This window comes from Sorex fumeus, unplaced genomic scaffold (assembly GCF_029834395.1).
Source record: "Sorex fumeus unplaced genomic scaffold, SorFum_2.1 ptg000033l, whole genome shotgun sequence".
NCBI classification, from domain to species: Eukaryota; Metazoa; Chordata; class Mammalia; order Eulipotyphla; family Soricidae; genus Sorex; species Sorex fumeus.
Window position 1 is genome coordinate 14,473,557 of NW_026606090.1, and position 17,653 is coordinate 14,491,209.

The 17,653-nt window shown below is 39.0% G+C and overlaps 1 protein-coding gene across 5 annotated transcripts in view; it reads right to left on the reverse strand.

Annotated features, from left to right (window-relative positions):
- The window catches only part of PSD3 (pleckstrin and Sec7 domain containing 3), a 488,844-nt gene that overhangs the window by 146,119 nt on the left and 325,072 nt on the right, over positions 1–17,653 (reverse strand). For all 5 annotated transcript variants that reach the window (XM_056116950.1, XM_056116951.1, XM_056116952.1 and 2 more), the window contains one exon: positions 838–881. In XM_056116950.1, coding sequence (XP_055972925.1) covers positions 838–881 — 44 coding nt within the window. The remainder of the gene's footprint in view (positions 1–837; positions 882–17,653) is intronic.

Here is a 17,653-nt window from a genome sequence, read left to right on the forward strand (position 1 = left end):
AGTTATTCCTGGCTTTGAGCTCAGCATTGACTTCTGGAAGGTGCCAAGAGAACTTTACTGATACTGGGTATGAACTGAGAATGGTTGCATGCAATCATCTTTTCTCCTGTTCATTCTCCACTCTATGATACCTGCATGATTAGTGTAAAAGAAACAGTATTAAAAACCCATGATTTATTATGATAGGAGAAAAATTATAATAATTGGAGGGTCCACTGTCCACTATCCTCCCGTTGTTCATCGATTTTCTCGAGCAGGCCCAGTAACGTCTCCATTGTGAGACTTTGTTGTTACTGTGTTTGGCATATCGAATACGTCACGGGTAGTTTGCCAGGCTTTGCCATGTGGGCAAGATACTCTCGGTAGCTTGCTGGGCTCTCCAAGAGGGGTGGAGAAATCGAACTTGTGTTTGAACTCGTCTCGGCCTTGTTGGCTGTGTGCAAGGCAAATGCCCTACCCACTGTGCTATCGCTCCAGCCCCAAAATAATTTCCATTGCATTCTGGAATATATGAATTATATTTTCTTTTATTACACCTTAATAGAGCTGCCTATTGACATAGATAAAGATTAAAAGATTAGGAACAGGCCGGGTACCAAGAAATCAAGATGTAATCAAGATATTTGGGATTTATTTAGTTTGTACACATAGAAGATGTGTATAGTACAGATGTATAATATACATCTATAGTATACTAGTATAGATGTCTACTGGTGTATAATGATAACCATGATACATATTCAATCCTTCTCTTGGATCATCTTTAGGCATAAACTAAGAAAGAAAAAAGGTCAAGTAGTTAATTTATGAAAAAAAACTAATAGCCAGTATACTTACACTGCCCATTCAAGCTTCTCATTCTTGATTGAGTTATACAGAGCCTGTAAAAAGAGAAAATAGAATAAAATTATTCTTTTCATTCTGCTCCACATTTGAATGAAGTAAATAACCACCAAAGTTGGCAAATTTAAATTACTCTTTCATAACCCAATCATCTTAATAGGATAAGCCTGAAGACCCTTGTTGTTTTTATGAAGAATGATAAGGAATACAAAGATAAATCAGCAAATAAGACTTTTGTGAAAATTTCATAATATATAAAGTGAAAAAATGACTTTTATAAAGTATATAATACTCTTGCTACATTTTCCTATGGTAAAATATTAGGATATAATGAAAGTAAGACCTTCTATTTGTCTCATTCAAAGTATTTGTGTCTCAAAGTATTCTAACTGGTAGTGAAGCTCAATAGTAGATCACAAAGCCTCACATATGTGAGATCCTAAGTTTAATGTCTCCAGGCACTGCCCAGAATGATTCTGGAACCCAAACTATTGAGCATGACCTGTAAAAAAATTAAGAAATGTATGTATGTTCAAAAAAAAAGTAGCACTGTAGTGTTATCCTCCCATTGTTCATTGATTTGCTCAAGCACGCACCAGTAATGTCTCCATTCGTCCCTGTTGTGTGTTCAGTCTAATGGGGCTGCTCGCTCCAGGAACATGAAGTGAGACTTGTTGTTACTGTTTCTGGCATATCAAATATGCCACGGCTTGCCAGGCTTTCCAGTGCGGCCAGGCTCTCTGAGAGGGATGGAGGAATTGAACACGGGTCGGGCGCATGCAAGGCAAACACCCTACTCACTGTGTTATTGCTCCAGCCCCAAAACAAACAGTAAAAACACAAAATATGGCTCTGCAGTTCTACTACTCTGGGTAATAGAAAACATATCTATTATATCAATGTACTAGGTGTAACTGTTTTCATGACAACTTAATGAGCAAGATACATGAAAAGGAACTGAAGCCAGATTATAGAAAACTTTATTAGAGTAATTCTAGTTCTCAGCAATGACTAATGAAGCTTTTACTATTTTATAAGTCATGAGTATTATACTTGTTTGTGTGGTGAAGGCATGGAATGCTTAGAAAGTTTCCAGGAAGCAAGCAAATGAGAGGAAAAAAATGATTCATATTTCTCATTTATATCTTTTAAAGTCTCATTCAGGTGTAAGAGGAAGTCTCCACGTATGAAAAGAGAAAAGTTGAAAACTAGTAGATAATCCTGTTTCAGCAAAAATACATCCCAAAGGGCCAGAGTGTACAGAGGATAAGGCAGGCGACTGTCTTGCATGCAGCTCACCCAGGTTCAATCCCTGCCACTCACATTTGGTCTCACAAGCACTGACAGGAATGAACCTTGGGCACAAATCCAGGTTTGAGCCCTAAGCACAAATTGAGGAGTAATCCCAGGGCTTATCTAAGTGTGACCCAAAAGTACAATTCCAATCCCACCAAATACATAAAAATTAAGTATATATATACACATATATAACATACATATATTTAGATTATAAATTTTGTACTATTTAAATTCAATGCATGTGGTTTTAACCTGGAAGCTTACAAAGATTCTGACCCATTTCATCATTTTTAGAACATGGCAAAATATGTTCTAAAAATCATAGAACAACAAACTAAAACTAAAGACATGCCATAATTTTAATTTTGAAGAAATAGCGCTTCAATGAACATAGGAGTAAAAATGTCATTTTTGGAGTAGTGTTTTGGGGCTCTTGAGGTAAATACTGAGAAGTGGAACTGCTAGATTTTACATTAGATCAATTCTTAATTTATTGAGAATTGTCTATTTTGTTTTCCAAACAGGTTGAATTAGTTGACAATATCACCAGTGGTAAATGGGAGTTCCTTTCTCCCCACATGCCTGCCAGCAGGGTTGTTCTGAGTGTGCTAATCCACAGGTTTGAAGTTATATCTAATTGCTAATTTGATTTTCATTTCTCTGATGATAAGTGATGAAAATAATTTATCAATTGGCCATTTGTACATTTTTTAAAGGACGTGTCTATTTGTGTCCTGTCCCCGTTAAAAAAAATTGTTTTCTGTGTTAAAAAAAGTGTTTTCTGTGTCAAGTTTTAGAAATGGGTGATCAAATATCTTTGACCAGTCTTTGGGGTGTCTTTTTATTCTAATTACCATTTCTTTTAAAATGAATAGAAGACTATCAATTTGATGTAGCTCACTGGTTTCTTTTTGCTTCTGTTCGCTTGGCCAGTGGCATTGAGACACTGAAGATGACTCAAGATCCAATTACATGAAGGGTTCAAACTATATTTTTCCAATATCATCGGTAGATTCAAATTTTATATGGAGCATTTTAATCCATTCTGAACTGACATCTGTGTAAGGTACAAGATAACTAGTAGTGTTTGTACATGTGGCTGATTCCCAGCACCATTTGTTGCAGAGAATTTCCTTGTTTCACTTCACAGTTCTTTCTCCTTTGTTGAAGATTTGGGTGTCATTTCCTGGCTTTAGGCTCTCATTTCCATTACATACTGTTCTGAGAAGCTATTTTATATTCTGGTATTAACTATCTTGATGGTTAATAGTTTTATAATAAAATTTACAGTTGGGGAAAGGAAAGTCTCCTACCATTTTCCCTAGAATTGCTATGGTCATGACAGTGCTTTATTAATCCACAGAAAATTTAACACCTTTCATCTGTGACATAAAAATATTCCACGGAGATTTTTACAGGGGTTTTTAGTTAATCTAGATAATGCTTTGGATAAAGCTGCCATTGATTTTTAAAATTTCATTTAATCCACAGAGAAGACCTAAAGTTAGTCATGATCAGGTTGCAACACCTATCCCTTCACCATTGTCCACATCCCTTCACTGATCTCCCCCATTCTATTTCTCTCAAACCCACCAGCCTGCCTGCAGGAACTTTTATAAGTTTTGGCTATTACTGGTAGGGATTCATCATTAACACTGTCATCTTTCAGCACTCCCTCACCTCTAGGTAAACCCTTCGCTCAAATATTTTTGTAGTGTTTTCTTCTGACTTACTCTACCCGAACCCCCTAAACCTATTCATCCAAATAGTACACTTCCTACTGAAGACCAGTTATCATGTTCTTTGTTCTACTGCCTTTGGGTATTTGTTATACCCTTACTATGTTTCTTAATATCCTGCAAAAGAGAGAGACTGTTCTGTGTCACTCTCCCTCTGACAGACTTCACTCAGCATGATACTTTTTTTTCCTCTCCACTTTTATTTTTTAATGAAACACCGTGAGATACAGTTCCAGACATGCAAACCTTCCTGATTACATTTCAGTCATACAATAATCGAATACCTATCTTTCCATCAGTGCCCATTCTCCACCACCAATGCTCCCAGTATCTCTCCAACCACTCCACTCTTTCCCACACCCTGCCTCTGTGGCAGGCACATTCCCTCCCACTCTTTCTCTTCCTTTGGGTGTTATGGTTTGCAATACAATTACTATGTGGCCAACATGTTTGTTATGGTTTGCAATACAATTACTATGTGGCCAACATGCAAGCTCCCTGTGGCATATTAAATATGTCTACTTTCAGCATCTCTCATCTCAAGCAGGCCTTCCAATCATCATTTACTCAATGGTCCCATCTCTATCCCAGCTGCCCTTTTTCCAAGCACTTGAGACCTGCTTCCAAGTTGTGGGGTGATCGCCTGGCCTTTATCTCTACTATCCTTTGGTGTTAGTCTCCTATTATGTTACTTTATATTCCACAAATGAGTGCAGTCATTTTATGCCTGTTCCTTTCTTTCTGAATCATTTCACTTAGCATAATACTCTCCATATCCATCCACTTATATGCAAATTTCATGATTTCATTTCTTCTAAAAGCTGCTGCAAAGATAATATAGTGCTTAGGGCATTTGCCTTGCATGTGGTCGATCTGGGTTCAATTACTCTGTCCCTCTCTGAGAGCCTGGCAAGCTAATAAGTGTATTCCACCCACATGACAGAGCCTGTCAAGCTCCCTGTGGCATATTCAATATGCCAAAAACCAGTAACAACAAGTCTCACAATGGAGACGTTAAAGGTGCCCACTCGAGCAAATCGATGAACAATGGGAGGACAGTGCTACAGTGCTAACAGCTGCATAGTATGCTATTGTGTAGATATACCAAAGTTTCTTTAACGAGTCATCTTTTCTGCAGCACTTGGAATTTTTCCAGATTCTGGATATTGTGAATATTGCTGCAATAGATACACAAGTGCAGATGTCATTTCTACTGTACTTTTTTGCATCTCTAGGAAATATTCCCAGAAGCGGTATTGATGGGTCAAATGGTAGCTCAATTTCTAGTTTTTTTGAGAAATGTCCATTTGTTTTCCAAAAAGGCTGGACCAGTCGGCATTCCCATCAGCAGTGAAGGAGAGTCTCTTTCTCTCCACATCCCTCCAACACTGGTTGCTTTTGTTCTTTTGGATGTGTGCCAGTCTCTCTGGTGTGAGATATCTGATTGTTGTTTTGATCTGCATCATCCTGATGATTAGTGATATAGAACATTTTCTCAAGTGCCTTCTAGCCATTCAGATTTCTTCTTTGAGAGTTTTTGTTCATTTTATCATCCCATTTTCTGATGGGATTGGATGTTTTCTTCTTATAGAGTTCAACCAGTGCCTTGTATATCCTTGATATCAACCTTTTATCAGATGGGCATTAGGTGAATATCCTTTCCCATTCTGTAGACTGTCTTTGTGTTCTGGTCACTGTTTCTTTTGAGGTGCAGAAGCGTCTAAATTTAAGAGTTCCATTTGTTTATCTCTATTTCCACTTGCTTGGTCAGTGGTACTAATTCTTTGAAGATACCTTTAGCTTCAATGTTGTGGAGGGTTTTGTCGAACTTATCTTTATGTACCTTATGGATTCTAGTTGGATGTTTAAGTCTTCAATCTATTTTTTTTTTATTTTTTTTCCCTTTATTTTATTTTATTTTTTTTAAAGTTGTAGATTTACAATTTTTTGTGCTTTGGTTTCAATTATACAATGATCAGATACCCATCCCTCCACCAGTGCCCATTTTCCACCACCATGGATAATATCCCTCCCACCCCCATCCCCCCATCCCCCCTGTCTCTGTGGCAGGGCAATCCCCTGTGTTCTCTCTCTCCTTTTGGGTGTTGTGGTCTGCAAAAGAGGCATTGAGTGGCAAACATGTTCAGTCCATAGTCTACTTTCGACATGCATCTCCCCTCCTGGGAGGATCCTCCAAACATCCTTTATTTGGTGCTCCCTTCTCTATCTGAACTGCCCTTTCCCCTAGAATACCCGGCTGGCCTCTAAGTTATGGAGTAATCCTCCTGGTGCTGATCTCAGCTATTCTTGGGTATTAATCTCATACTTTGTTACTTTATATCCCCCAGATGAATGCAATCTTTCTATGTCTATCCCTCTCTTTCTGACTCATTTCGCTTAGCATGATACTTTCCATATTGTACCACTTGTATGTAAATTTCATGACTTCATCTTTTCTAAGAGCTACATAGTACTCCATTGTGTAGATGTACCAAAGTTTCTTTAACCAGTCATCTGTTCTTGGGCATTCAGATTTCTTCCAGTTTCTGGCTATTGTAAAGAGTGCTGCAATGAACAAACAAGTGCAGATGTCACTTCGACTATACATTTTTGCCTCTCTGGGATATATTCCCAGGAGTGGTATTGCTGGGTCAAATGGGAGCTCAATTTCTAATTTTTTGAGAATCGTCCATACTGTTTTCCAGAAGGGCTGAACCAGTGGACATTCCCACCAACAGTGAAGGAGTGTCCCTTTCTCGCCACATCCACGCCAGCATCGGTTGCTTTTGTTCTTTTGAATGTGGGCCAGTCTCTGAGGTGTGAGATGGTATCTCATTGTGGTTTTGATCTGCATCTCCCTGATGATTAATGATGTAGAGCATTTTCTCATGTGCTTTTTTGCCATTCGGATTTCTTCTTTGAGAAAGTTTCTGTTCATTTCATTGCCCCATTTTTGGATGGGGTTGGATGTTTTCTTCTTGTGGAGTTTAACCAGTATTTTGCTGCTCATGGGTCGGGAGACTTAACATTGTCAAAATGGCAATACTACCGAAAGCATTGTATAAATTCAATGCAATGCCTATTAGGATACCCATGACATTCTTCAAAGAAATGGAGCAAACACTCTTGAAATTTATATGGAACAATAAGCCCCCACGAATAGCTAAAGCAATTCTTGGGAAAAAGAAAATGGGAGGAATCAACCTCCCGAACTTCAAACTGTACTACAAAGCAGTAATAATTAAAACAGCATGGTACTGGAACAAAGGCAGAACTGCAGACCAATGGAACAGGGTTGAATACACTGACATCTCTCCTCAATCATATGCTCATCTAATCTTTGATAAAGGTGCAAGTAATGTGAAGTGGAGTAAGGAAAGCCTCTTTAATAAATTGTGTTGGCATCACTGGACGGCTACATGCAAAAAAATAGGCTCAGAACTCTGCCTAACACCATGTACAAAAGTAAGATCAAAATGGATTAAAGACCTCAACATCAGACCAGAAACCATAAGGTACATTGAAGATAAAGTTGGCAAAACCCTCCATGACATTGAAGCTAATGGTATCTTCAAAGATGCCACGCCACTGGCCGAGCAAGTGAAAACAGAGATAGATAAATGGGACTATCTTAAACTAAGAAGCTTCTGCACCTCCAAAGAAACAGTGACCAAAATACAAAGACAGTCTACAGAATGGGAAAGAATATTCACCGAATACACATCTGACAAGGGGTTGATATCCAGGATATACAAAATACTGGTTAAACTCCACAAGAAGAAAACATTCAATCTATTTTGATCTGACTTTTGTGCATGGTGTTAATCAGAGGTCTGCGACCATTTTCTTTTTTTTTCCATGCCACTGTCCAGTTATGCCAGTACAATTTGTTAAAGGGACTTTTCTTACTCCACTTTATATTTCTTGCTCCCTTATCAAAGATTGTCACTGTCACTGTCCTTCCGTTGTTCATCAATTTGCTCGAGAGGGCCCAGTAATATCTCCAGTGTGACAATTGTTACTGTGTTTGGCATATCAGATACGTCAAAGGTAGCTTGCCAGGCTTTGCTGTGTGGGTGAGATACTCTTGGTAGCTTGCCGGGCTCTCTGAGAGGGGTGGAGGAATCAAACTCGGGTTGGCCATGTTGTATGCTTGCAAGGCAAACACCCTTCCCGCTATGCTATTGCTCCAGCCCAAATTAAAGATTAGATGATCATATATTTGAGGGTATATAAGGGTGTTTAACTCTATTCCATTGGTCTGAGGATATGTCTTTGTTCCAATACTATGCTATTTTAATTATAACTGCTTTGTAGTGCAGTTTGAAGTTGGGTAAGATAGTGCCTCCCATCTTTTTTCCCCCCAAAATTACTTTAGTTATTCATGGGGGCTTGTTGTTCCATATGAATTTCAGGAGTGTTTGATCAATTTCATTGAAGAATGTCATGGGTACTCTTATAGAGATCATATTGAATCTAATGCTTTGGGGAGTATTGCCATTTTGACAACGCTAATTCTCCCAATCCATGAGCAGGGGATGTGTTTCCATTTCCTTGTGTCCTCTTATTTCTTGAACTAGTATTTTGATGTATTCTTTGTACATTTACTTTACCTCCTTAGGAAAGCTGATTATGAGGTGCTTGATCTTATAAGACATGCTTGTGAATGGGATTTTTTTTTCACATTACTTTCTTCTCTCTCATTATTTGTATATAAGAAAGTGTTGGACTTTTGGGTACTGATTTTATAACCTGAGACATTACAAGTTTATTATTTCTAGGAGCTTCTTGGTAGAGGCTTTAGGGTTCTCTAAGTGTAGTGTCATGCTCTCTGCAAATAGTGACAGCCTGATTTCCTGCTTTCCTATGTGGATGCCCATAATATCTTTTTATTGCCTAGGTGCTATGGCAAGTACATCCAGTAATATATTGAATGAAGTGGTGAGAGTAGGCACCTTGCCTTGTCCCTAACCTTAGAGGGATGACTTTTAGTTTTTCCCCATTGAGGATAATGCTTGTCATGGGTTTGTGGTAGATCGCTTTGACTATATTAAGAAAAATTCCTTCAATTCCTATTTTGCTAAGAGTTTTCAAAATAAATGGGTGCTAGATCTTGTCAAATGCTTTCTCTGCTTCTATTGATATGAAGATTATCCATGACTTCTACTCAAATCTCTTCGATAGCCATGTCCACTTGCCAACATACCAAATTCCACAGGATGGGTATGTTGTTCCCAACGTTCTCCCCTCCGAAATCCGACACGCCATTTCATCGGTAAAGAAACAAACAGCACCCGGCCCAGACAAGGTCAGACCTGAACACCTGAAGAACCTGCCGTCAGTACTCATCAATACACTGGCTCGGCTCTTCACTCGCTACCTGTCTGAATGCAAGGTTCCGTCCCAATGGAAAACCAGCAGGACCGTACTACTGTTCAAGAAGGGAGACATCTATGACATTGGCAACTATCGCCCGATCTGCCTATTGTCTGTCATCTACAAGTTGTTCACTCGAGTCATCCTGAATAGGATTGGCAGAACATTAGATGAAAGACAACCATGCGAGCAAGCAGGGTTCCGCAAAGGATTCAGCACCATCGACCATATCCACACGATAACCAAGCTCATTGAGGTTTCTCGGGAGTTCAAGATGCCGCTCTGCTTAACGTTCATTGATTTAAAGAAGGCCTTTGATTCTGTTGAGACGGAAGCGGTCATTGAAGCCCTAGCCAATCAGGGCATTCAAGCCCAATACATCAGGATCCTCCGTGAGCTGTATTGCGGATTCACTACCAGGATCTCACCATTCTACAAAGAAGTGATCGTTGATGTCAAGAGAGGGGTGCGGCAGGGTGATACCATTTCACCGAAACTCTTCAGTGCCACCCTCGAGAACATCATGCGACGACTGGAATGGGAAGGAATGGGAGTGAAGATAGATGGTTGGCAATTACACCACCTCCACTTTGCTGATGACATTGTTTTAATAACACCAAACATCAGCCAAGCGGCACAAATGCTGGCCGACTTTGACCGTGAGTGTGGAAAGGTAGGACTACAGCTGAATCTTACGAAGACAATGTTTATGAGAAACAGCCTTGTTCCTGACGCCCCATTTGCTCTCAATGGAATGACCATCTCCGAATGCAACAGCTATGTCTACCTAGGTCGAGAGGTCAACATGACAAATGACCTGGCACCCGAGCTGCGCAGGAGGAAGAGAGCGGCTTGGAACGCCTTCAAGAACGTCGAAGAAATAGCTAAGAGGACGAAGAACCTCCAGCTCCGGGCACATCTCTTTGATTCCACTGTTCTTCCTGCATGAACATATGCCTCAGAGACCTGGGCCCTACGCAAACAAGATGAGAACGCCATTCAGGTCTCCCAAAGAAGAATAGAAAGAGCTATGCTTGGAATATCACGTTTCACTCAAATGAGAGAACGAATCCGGAGTTCTGACATCCGTCGACGATCAAGGATCAGGGACGCTGTCTCATTTGCCAAGGTGTCGAAAATCAGATGGGCTGGTCACGTAATGAGATTTAAAGACGACCGTTGGACTAGAGCTTACTGATTGGATTCTACGGGATGTCAAGAGACCGCGTGGCCGCCCACCTACCAGATGGTCAGACTTCTTCGTCAAGATCATGAACGATCGGTTTGAGGCCCTTCATGTTCCCGGAGCGAACAGATGCCATTGGGCTACACTAGCACGTGACAGGGACAAATGGAGACGTTACTGGTGCCCGCTAGAGCAAATTGACGACTAACGGGAAGTTAAGTGATTAAGTGATTGATATGACCACATGGTTTTCATCTTTTTTTTTATTGATTCAATGAATTATGTTGATTGATTTGCGGATGTTAAAGCATCCTTGCATCTCCCGGATAAATCCAACTTGATCATGCTGTGTGATCTTTCTCGTGAGTCACTGGATTCTATTTGCTAATATTTTGTTGAGGATGTTTGCACTAATGTTCATGAGTGATATCAACTTGTAATTTTCTTTTTTGTGGTTTCTCTATTTTTGGTATTAGGGTGATGTGCACCTCAAAGAAACTATTTGGAAGTGTTTCTGTTTCTTCAATTCCCTAGAATAGCAAGAAAAGAACAGACAATAGGTTCTCTTTAAATGTTTGGAAGAATTTACTAGTTAATCCATATGGACCTGGGCTTTTGATTTTGAGAAGGCATTTGGATTACTGATTCAATTTCCTTGATAGTGTTAGGTCTATTCAGGTATTACACATCTTGGCTCAGCCTTGGGAGGGTAAATACAGGAATTTATCCATTTCTTCTAGGTTCTCTTGTTTGGGGGCATAAGGCTTTCAAAGTAATCTATGATGATCTTTTCAATTTATTTGGTTTCTGCTGTGATCTCTCCCTTTTCATTCCTAGTTCAGTTTATTAGGGTTCTCTCTTTCTTTGTGAGTCTTGCTAATGTTTTATAAATCTTGTATATTTTCTCAAAGAAACAGCTCTTGGTTTCATTGATCTTTTGGATTGTTTTTGGGGTTTCCATGTTTTTTAACTTCCACTCTAAGTTTTATTATTTCTTTACTCCTACGTGGTTTGGGCTCCTTTTGTTAGTCATTTTCTAAGATCTTAAGCTGTGATGTCAATTTATTTATGTAGGCCTTCTCTTCCTTCCTGAGAAATGCTTGAAGAGCTATAAATATTCCCCTTTACATTGCTTTAGCTGTGTCCCACAAGTTCTCGTAGCTCATGTCTTCACTCTCATTTGTTTCCAGGAATCTTTTGATTTCTTCCTTGATTTCCTCTCTGACCCATTTGTTGTTCAACATCAAGTTGATTAATTTTCAGGTGTTTGATTTGATTCCCCATTTCTGTGTGTGATTAACTTCTATCTTCAGTGCATTGTGGTCTGAAAAGATACTTGATTCATTATTATCTTTCTGATTATGTTGAGGTATGTTTTGTGGCCAGGCATATGGTCTTGACAAATGTCCTATGTCTACTGGAGAAAAATGTGTATTCAGTTTGAAGGGATGAAAAGCCCTGTATACATCTATACTATCACTCTCTCTTCCATCTCGTTATTCAAAGCCTGTATTTCCTCGGCGAGTTTTAGTCGTGTTGCTCTATCAAGAGGAGATAGGGTAGTGTTCAAGTCTTTGACTACTATTATGTTCTACCAATGTTCTCGTTGCAGTCTATTAGTAGTTGTTTTAAGTTTTTTGCTGTCCTCTCATTGGGTGCATATATGTTTAGGAGTGCAATTTCTTCCTGATGTATATACCTCTTGATTATTAAAAATGGCCTTTGCTGTCCCTTCGAATATTTTTCAGCCTGAAATTTATGTTGTTGAATACTAGTATGGCTACCCTGGCTTTTTTGAGGGAGTTCTTTGCTTGAAGGATTGTTTTCCATCCTTTGATTTTGAATCTGTGTTTGCTCTGACTGTTCAGATGCGTTTCTTGTAGGCAACAGAATGTTGGGTTCAGTTTTTTAATCCATTTTGCCACTCTGTGTCTCTTAATTGGTGCTTTTAGTAAATTGACACAGAGAGATCATTGTCATGGGGTTTTGTGCCATCTTTCTAGAGAGGTTTGTTGTGCTTGTAGGGACTTGTCCTCTTACAGTAGCTCTCTTAGTCCTTCTTTTAATGTTTTTGAGTCTATGAAGTTCCTGAACTATTATTTATTCATGAAATAGTGTATTGTTCCTTCGAGTTTGAGTGAGAGTTGAGCTGGATAAAGTATTATTGGTGAGGCATTCATTTCATTGAGTTTTTTCATTAAATTGTCTTCAGGCTTGAATGGTTTCCTCTGATAAGTCTGCTTCAAATCTAAGTGATGCTCCTTTGTATGTGATTTCCTTTTTTGACCTTGCAGATTGCAGTATTAAGTTTCTATCTATGGTATCTGTCATTCTGTTTATATATGTCTTGGAGTCTTTTTATTAGGGTCTCTTTTAGCTGATATCCTTCATGCTTCTTGGATCAGGATGCCTGCATTCTCCAGGTCAGCAATGATAACTTTCACTATTGGTACTTCACTGGGGTTGCTTCCCTGTCTTTCTGGTACTCTGATGATTCTTAAGTTGTTCTTCTTGAGTAGGTCTCTTATTCACCAGAGCACCATTTTGAGTTTTTTTCCCTCCAATATATGTTGTTTCCTCATGCTTTCTGCAGTTCATCTTCAAGCTCACTGATTCTTTCTTTGGCTCTTGTCATTCTACTGTTGAGGACACCCAATGAGATTTTAATTTTATCTACTGAATCCTTTATTAGTGGCACTTCTGTTTGTAGCTTTCTTAATTTCTGCTCTCATTTCTTCCTGTGTTTTGTGGGCTGTCAATTCCACTGTTTCTTCAATGTCTCCTGTAACTTAATGGATGCCTGTTCCATCATTTCTTTGAGCTCACTGAACATCCTCAGCACTACATCTCTGAATTCTTTATCAGAAAGATTGTATTTTTGGGTATTCACTGTTGAGGCTCCAGGGCTCTTTTCTTCATCAACTCCTTGTGGTGAGGATCTGCAGTGTTTCTTTATGTTGCTGTGGTGGTATGGAGATGGGTATCTCCAGTTCTCTATCAGTGACCTCCTCCTGCTGCAAGGGAGGATTCTAGATGGGCTTGGTAGATAGTTTCCTTTTTCCCCTTTAGTAATAGCATCTCTTTGGTACTCCTCTGTGACTTATGTGAGGTCACTAGTGTAGCTTCAGGGAATGTGTTCTTTTACATTAGTCTTGTTCAGATTCTTATGTTCATTATTATTTTGGTGAATTTCGGAAGTATTTTGATTGGAACAGACTAGTGGACTATTGGCCTAATGTGATTGGGACAGCCAGGCTGTCCTCATCAGAATTAGGTTATGGAGGCTGTGATGTGAGTCCAAAGCACCGGCAAAGAGAAAAGTAACCGTGGCCACAAGAGCCTAAGATATACGGAGGTGCCCTTTGGCCAGGTGTTCAGAGGGCACCTTAGCCGAGAAGGGATTCTTCAGGTTCCCAGGGTCTGGTATCAGCATGATAACTCTTTAGATCCACCCACATAGTGGAAGATTGAATGATTTCAGTTTTTATTATGGCTGAGTAATATTCTATTGTGTGTATGTACCATAGTTTTTTTTTTTACCCAATCACCTGTTTTGGGTTATTTTAAGATTTTGGTTGTTGATGATAAAGCTGCAATGAATTATAAGAGTGCAAAAGTCTTCTCTCCATTGTGCTTTTGGATTCTTGGGGTATATTCCAAGAAGTAGAATTGATGAGTTAAATTAAATGGGAGCACAATTCCTAGTTTTTTGAGAAACGTTCATATTGTTTTCCAGAAAGGCTGGACCAGTTGACATTCCCAGCAGCAGTGAATGAGATACCAATGCCCACCCCAACCCACATCCATCCCAAACTGGTTGTTTTTGTTTTATCTGAAGTGTGACAGTCTATGTAGTGTGATGTGGTATCTCATTGTTTTTACTTGCATTACTTTGATACAGAGCATTTTTTCCACATGCCTTTTGGTCATTTGTATGTCATGAGAAGTTTTTGTTAATTTCTTTTGCCCTTATTTGATGATGTTGAACTCTCCGCGCCCCCACACCCTTCCATAGTTCTACCAGTGCTCTATATGATATTATATTTTATCAGATGAGTGTTGGGCAAATACTTTATCCAGTCTGTGAAGTGTCTTTGAATTTTGGTTACTGATTTCTTTGAGGAGCAGAGGACTCTTGATTTAATGAAGTCCCATTTGTTTACTTTTGTTTCTGTTAGTTTGGTCAATGATGCTGACTCCTTAAAGATGCCTCTAGCTTCAATGTCACGAAGAGTTCTGTGCCTATGTTTTACCTCTATTTTTCTTATCGATTCAGATCTGATATCAAGATCTTTAATCCATTTTAACTTGACTTTTGTGCATGGTGTTAGAAAGAATTCTGAGGGTTTTTTTTTTTATGTCACCAACTAGTTTTCCCATTAACACTTGCTGAAGAGAATTTCTTTGCTCCATTTCATGTATTTTTGGTTTTAAAATTAGAGAAAGCTGCCCATATGCCTGAGAATCTCTCTCAGGATTTTCAATTCTATTCCACTGATCTATGAGTTTATCTTTATTCCAGTCACTGTCACTGTTCTCCTGTTGTTCATCAATTTGCTCGAGTGGGCCCAATAACGTCTCCATCGTGAGACTTGTTGTTACTGTGTTTGGCATATTGAATATGTCACGGGTAGCTTGCCAGGCTTTGCTGTGTGGGCGAGATACTCTCAGTAGCTTGCCAGGCTCTCCGAGAGGAGCAGAGGATTCGAACCCGGCTCAGCCAGGCCAGCTGTGTACAAGGCAAACACCTTACCGCTGTGCTATCACTCCAGCCCTCTTATTCCAGTACCATGCTATTTTAATTATTACAACTTTGTAGTACAGTTTTAAGTTAGGAGAATGATTCCCTCACCTTTATTTTTCCCTAGAATTACTATAACTATTTGAGGGGCTGTTTAGTATTCCATATGAGTGTTAGGAGTATTTGATATATTTCTTTTGAAAACTGTCATGGATATTTCTATAGGGACTGCTAAGGCTTTGGGGAGCATTACATTTTGACAATGTTAATCCTATACATCCATGGATAGGGAATCTGTTTCCATTTCCTAGTACCCTCTTTTATTTCTATAAGTAGTGTTTTGTAGTTTCTTTTGGATAGGTCTTTGACATCTTTTATTAAGCTGATTCCCAGATCCATGATTTTATAAAAAAAAAACAGTTGTGAAGGGATTTAAAAATATTATAACTTCTACTTCATTATTTGCCGAGAAAAAAGCCATGGATTTTTGCATGCTGACTTTGTAGCCTATTTTTTAAGACTATTATTTTGACAATAAAATAACAATTTTCTGACCTTTGCACAGAGGTGTGTTTTTACATTTATTTTAATAGTGACATAATTTTCCCTGTATAAGACTTTCATCTCTTTCATTGGGCTGATTTTTATAGGCCCTTGATTATTTTGAGGCACAACTGTGAATGAATTTTTTTTAATTCTATCTCTTCAATTTAACTGTTTGCATATAAAACGTCATGAATTTCTAAACCTTGATTTTGCAGGCTGCTTTATATATTTATTATTTCTAGGTAATTATTTTGGTATAGTATTCAGAATTTTTTATTACAGTATCATGTCACCTGCAGAGAGTGAGAATTTCACTTATTTTTGACGCATGGTCCCCTTTTATTTTTTCCTAATTAACATGGGAAGGATTTTCATTACTATATTAAATAATAGTGATGAAAGTGTAAAATGTCCTGGTCTTAGAAGGAAGGTTTTTTATTTTTTTACTACTGAGTATAATTTACTGTGTTACTGTGTCTGGCATATCGAATACTCTCGGTAGCTTGCCGGGCTCTCCGAGAGGGGCGGAGGAATCGAACTTGGGTCGGCCATGTTGGCCGCTTGTAAGGCGAACGCCCTACCCGCTGTGCTATCGATATGTTTGTAGAATGTGACTTTAACCATACTGAGAAATGTTCTTTCTATTCCCATTTTACTGAGTTTTTATCACAAATCTTGTTATAACTTGTTCAATGCTTTTCTTCATTTATTGATACCATATGATTTTTATCTTTCTTTGTATTGACATGGTGTCATAATGATTAACTTTCATATATTAAACTATAATTGCATCACTGGTATAATTTCTACTTGATTATAATGTATGAACCTTTTGATATACTATCAGATTTGTTTTGTAGACATTTTATTATCTTTGCATCTATGTTCATGAGTTGCACTCACTTAACCCTTGTTTTTGACATTATTTACTTTTTAAAAATTTATCACAAGGAGAGTCTCTTAATGATTTCCCCTGGGTCTTCCCCTCCCCCTGCATTCCCAGTTCAGCCAGCTTCTCCTCAGTTAAAGACTGGAATGCCAGACCCTCCCTAACCTCAATAGTGAATTCTAATCACAATTCAGCCCAGCAGAAAAGACTTGCTAAGTTGATTTATTTACTCTTCCAAGTATCAGACTCTTGCAGTTTTGTAAATGAGAAAGGGCTCAGGACACAATTCTTATGGGTTGGAGTGAAAGCACAGCAGGTAGGGTATTTGCCTTGCAGGTGTGGCATACCCAGGTTTGATTTCCCACCCCTCTCAGGGAGCCAGCAAGCTACCAAGAATATCCTGCCCACATGGCAGAGCCTGGCAAGCTCCCCGTGGCATATTTGATATTACAAAAACAGTAACAAGTCTCACAATGGAGATGTTACTCGTGCCCGCTCGAGCAAATAGATGAACAAGGGGAGGACAGTGCTAAAGTGCATTAAAATTGACAAAAAATATAGTGATATAGTGGGAAACCTCCTTGTAGGAGGAAAAGTCTATGCTTATGTTTTAACAGATGATAGACCTACTAATAGACTCTGGGTCCTGCTATGCCTCACGTGAAGTAAAATTCAACCAACCAGGTTGGCACCCAGACTACCTGATACTCCACAATTTTCTTAATTTCAGTCCTGAGCCATTGCCAAACTGATCTCACCTGGAAGTCACAAGGAAATCAGAGGAGCAGCAGCAACACAGGACAGATGAAGGCCCCTAGCTCACTTCAACCTATCATGAGGTCACAGTAAGAGCATTATATCCCTTATATCCCTCTCGCAGGTTGTTTGGATGATGTCAGGACCCCATGCTTGGACTAACAGTTTTCTTTTACCCCCTCCTTGGAATTCACAGATGCTTCAGTTCCAGAATGAAGGAACACCTTTTAATGGGAATACCTTTTTATTTCTCTCTAGGATTGGAGTTTCTCTCTGTC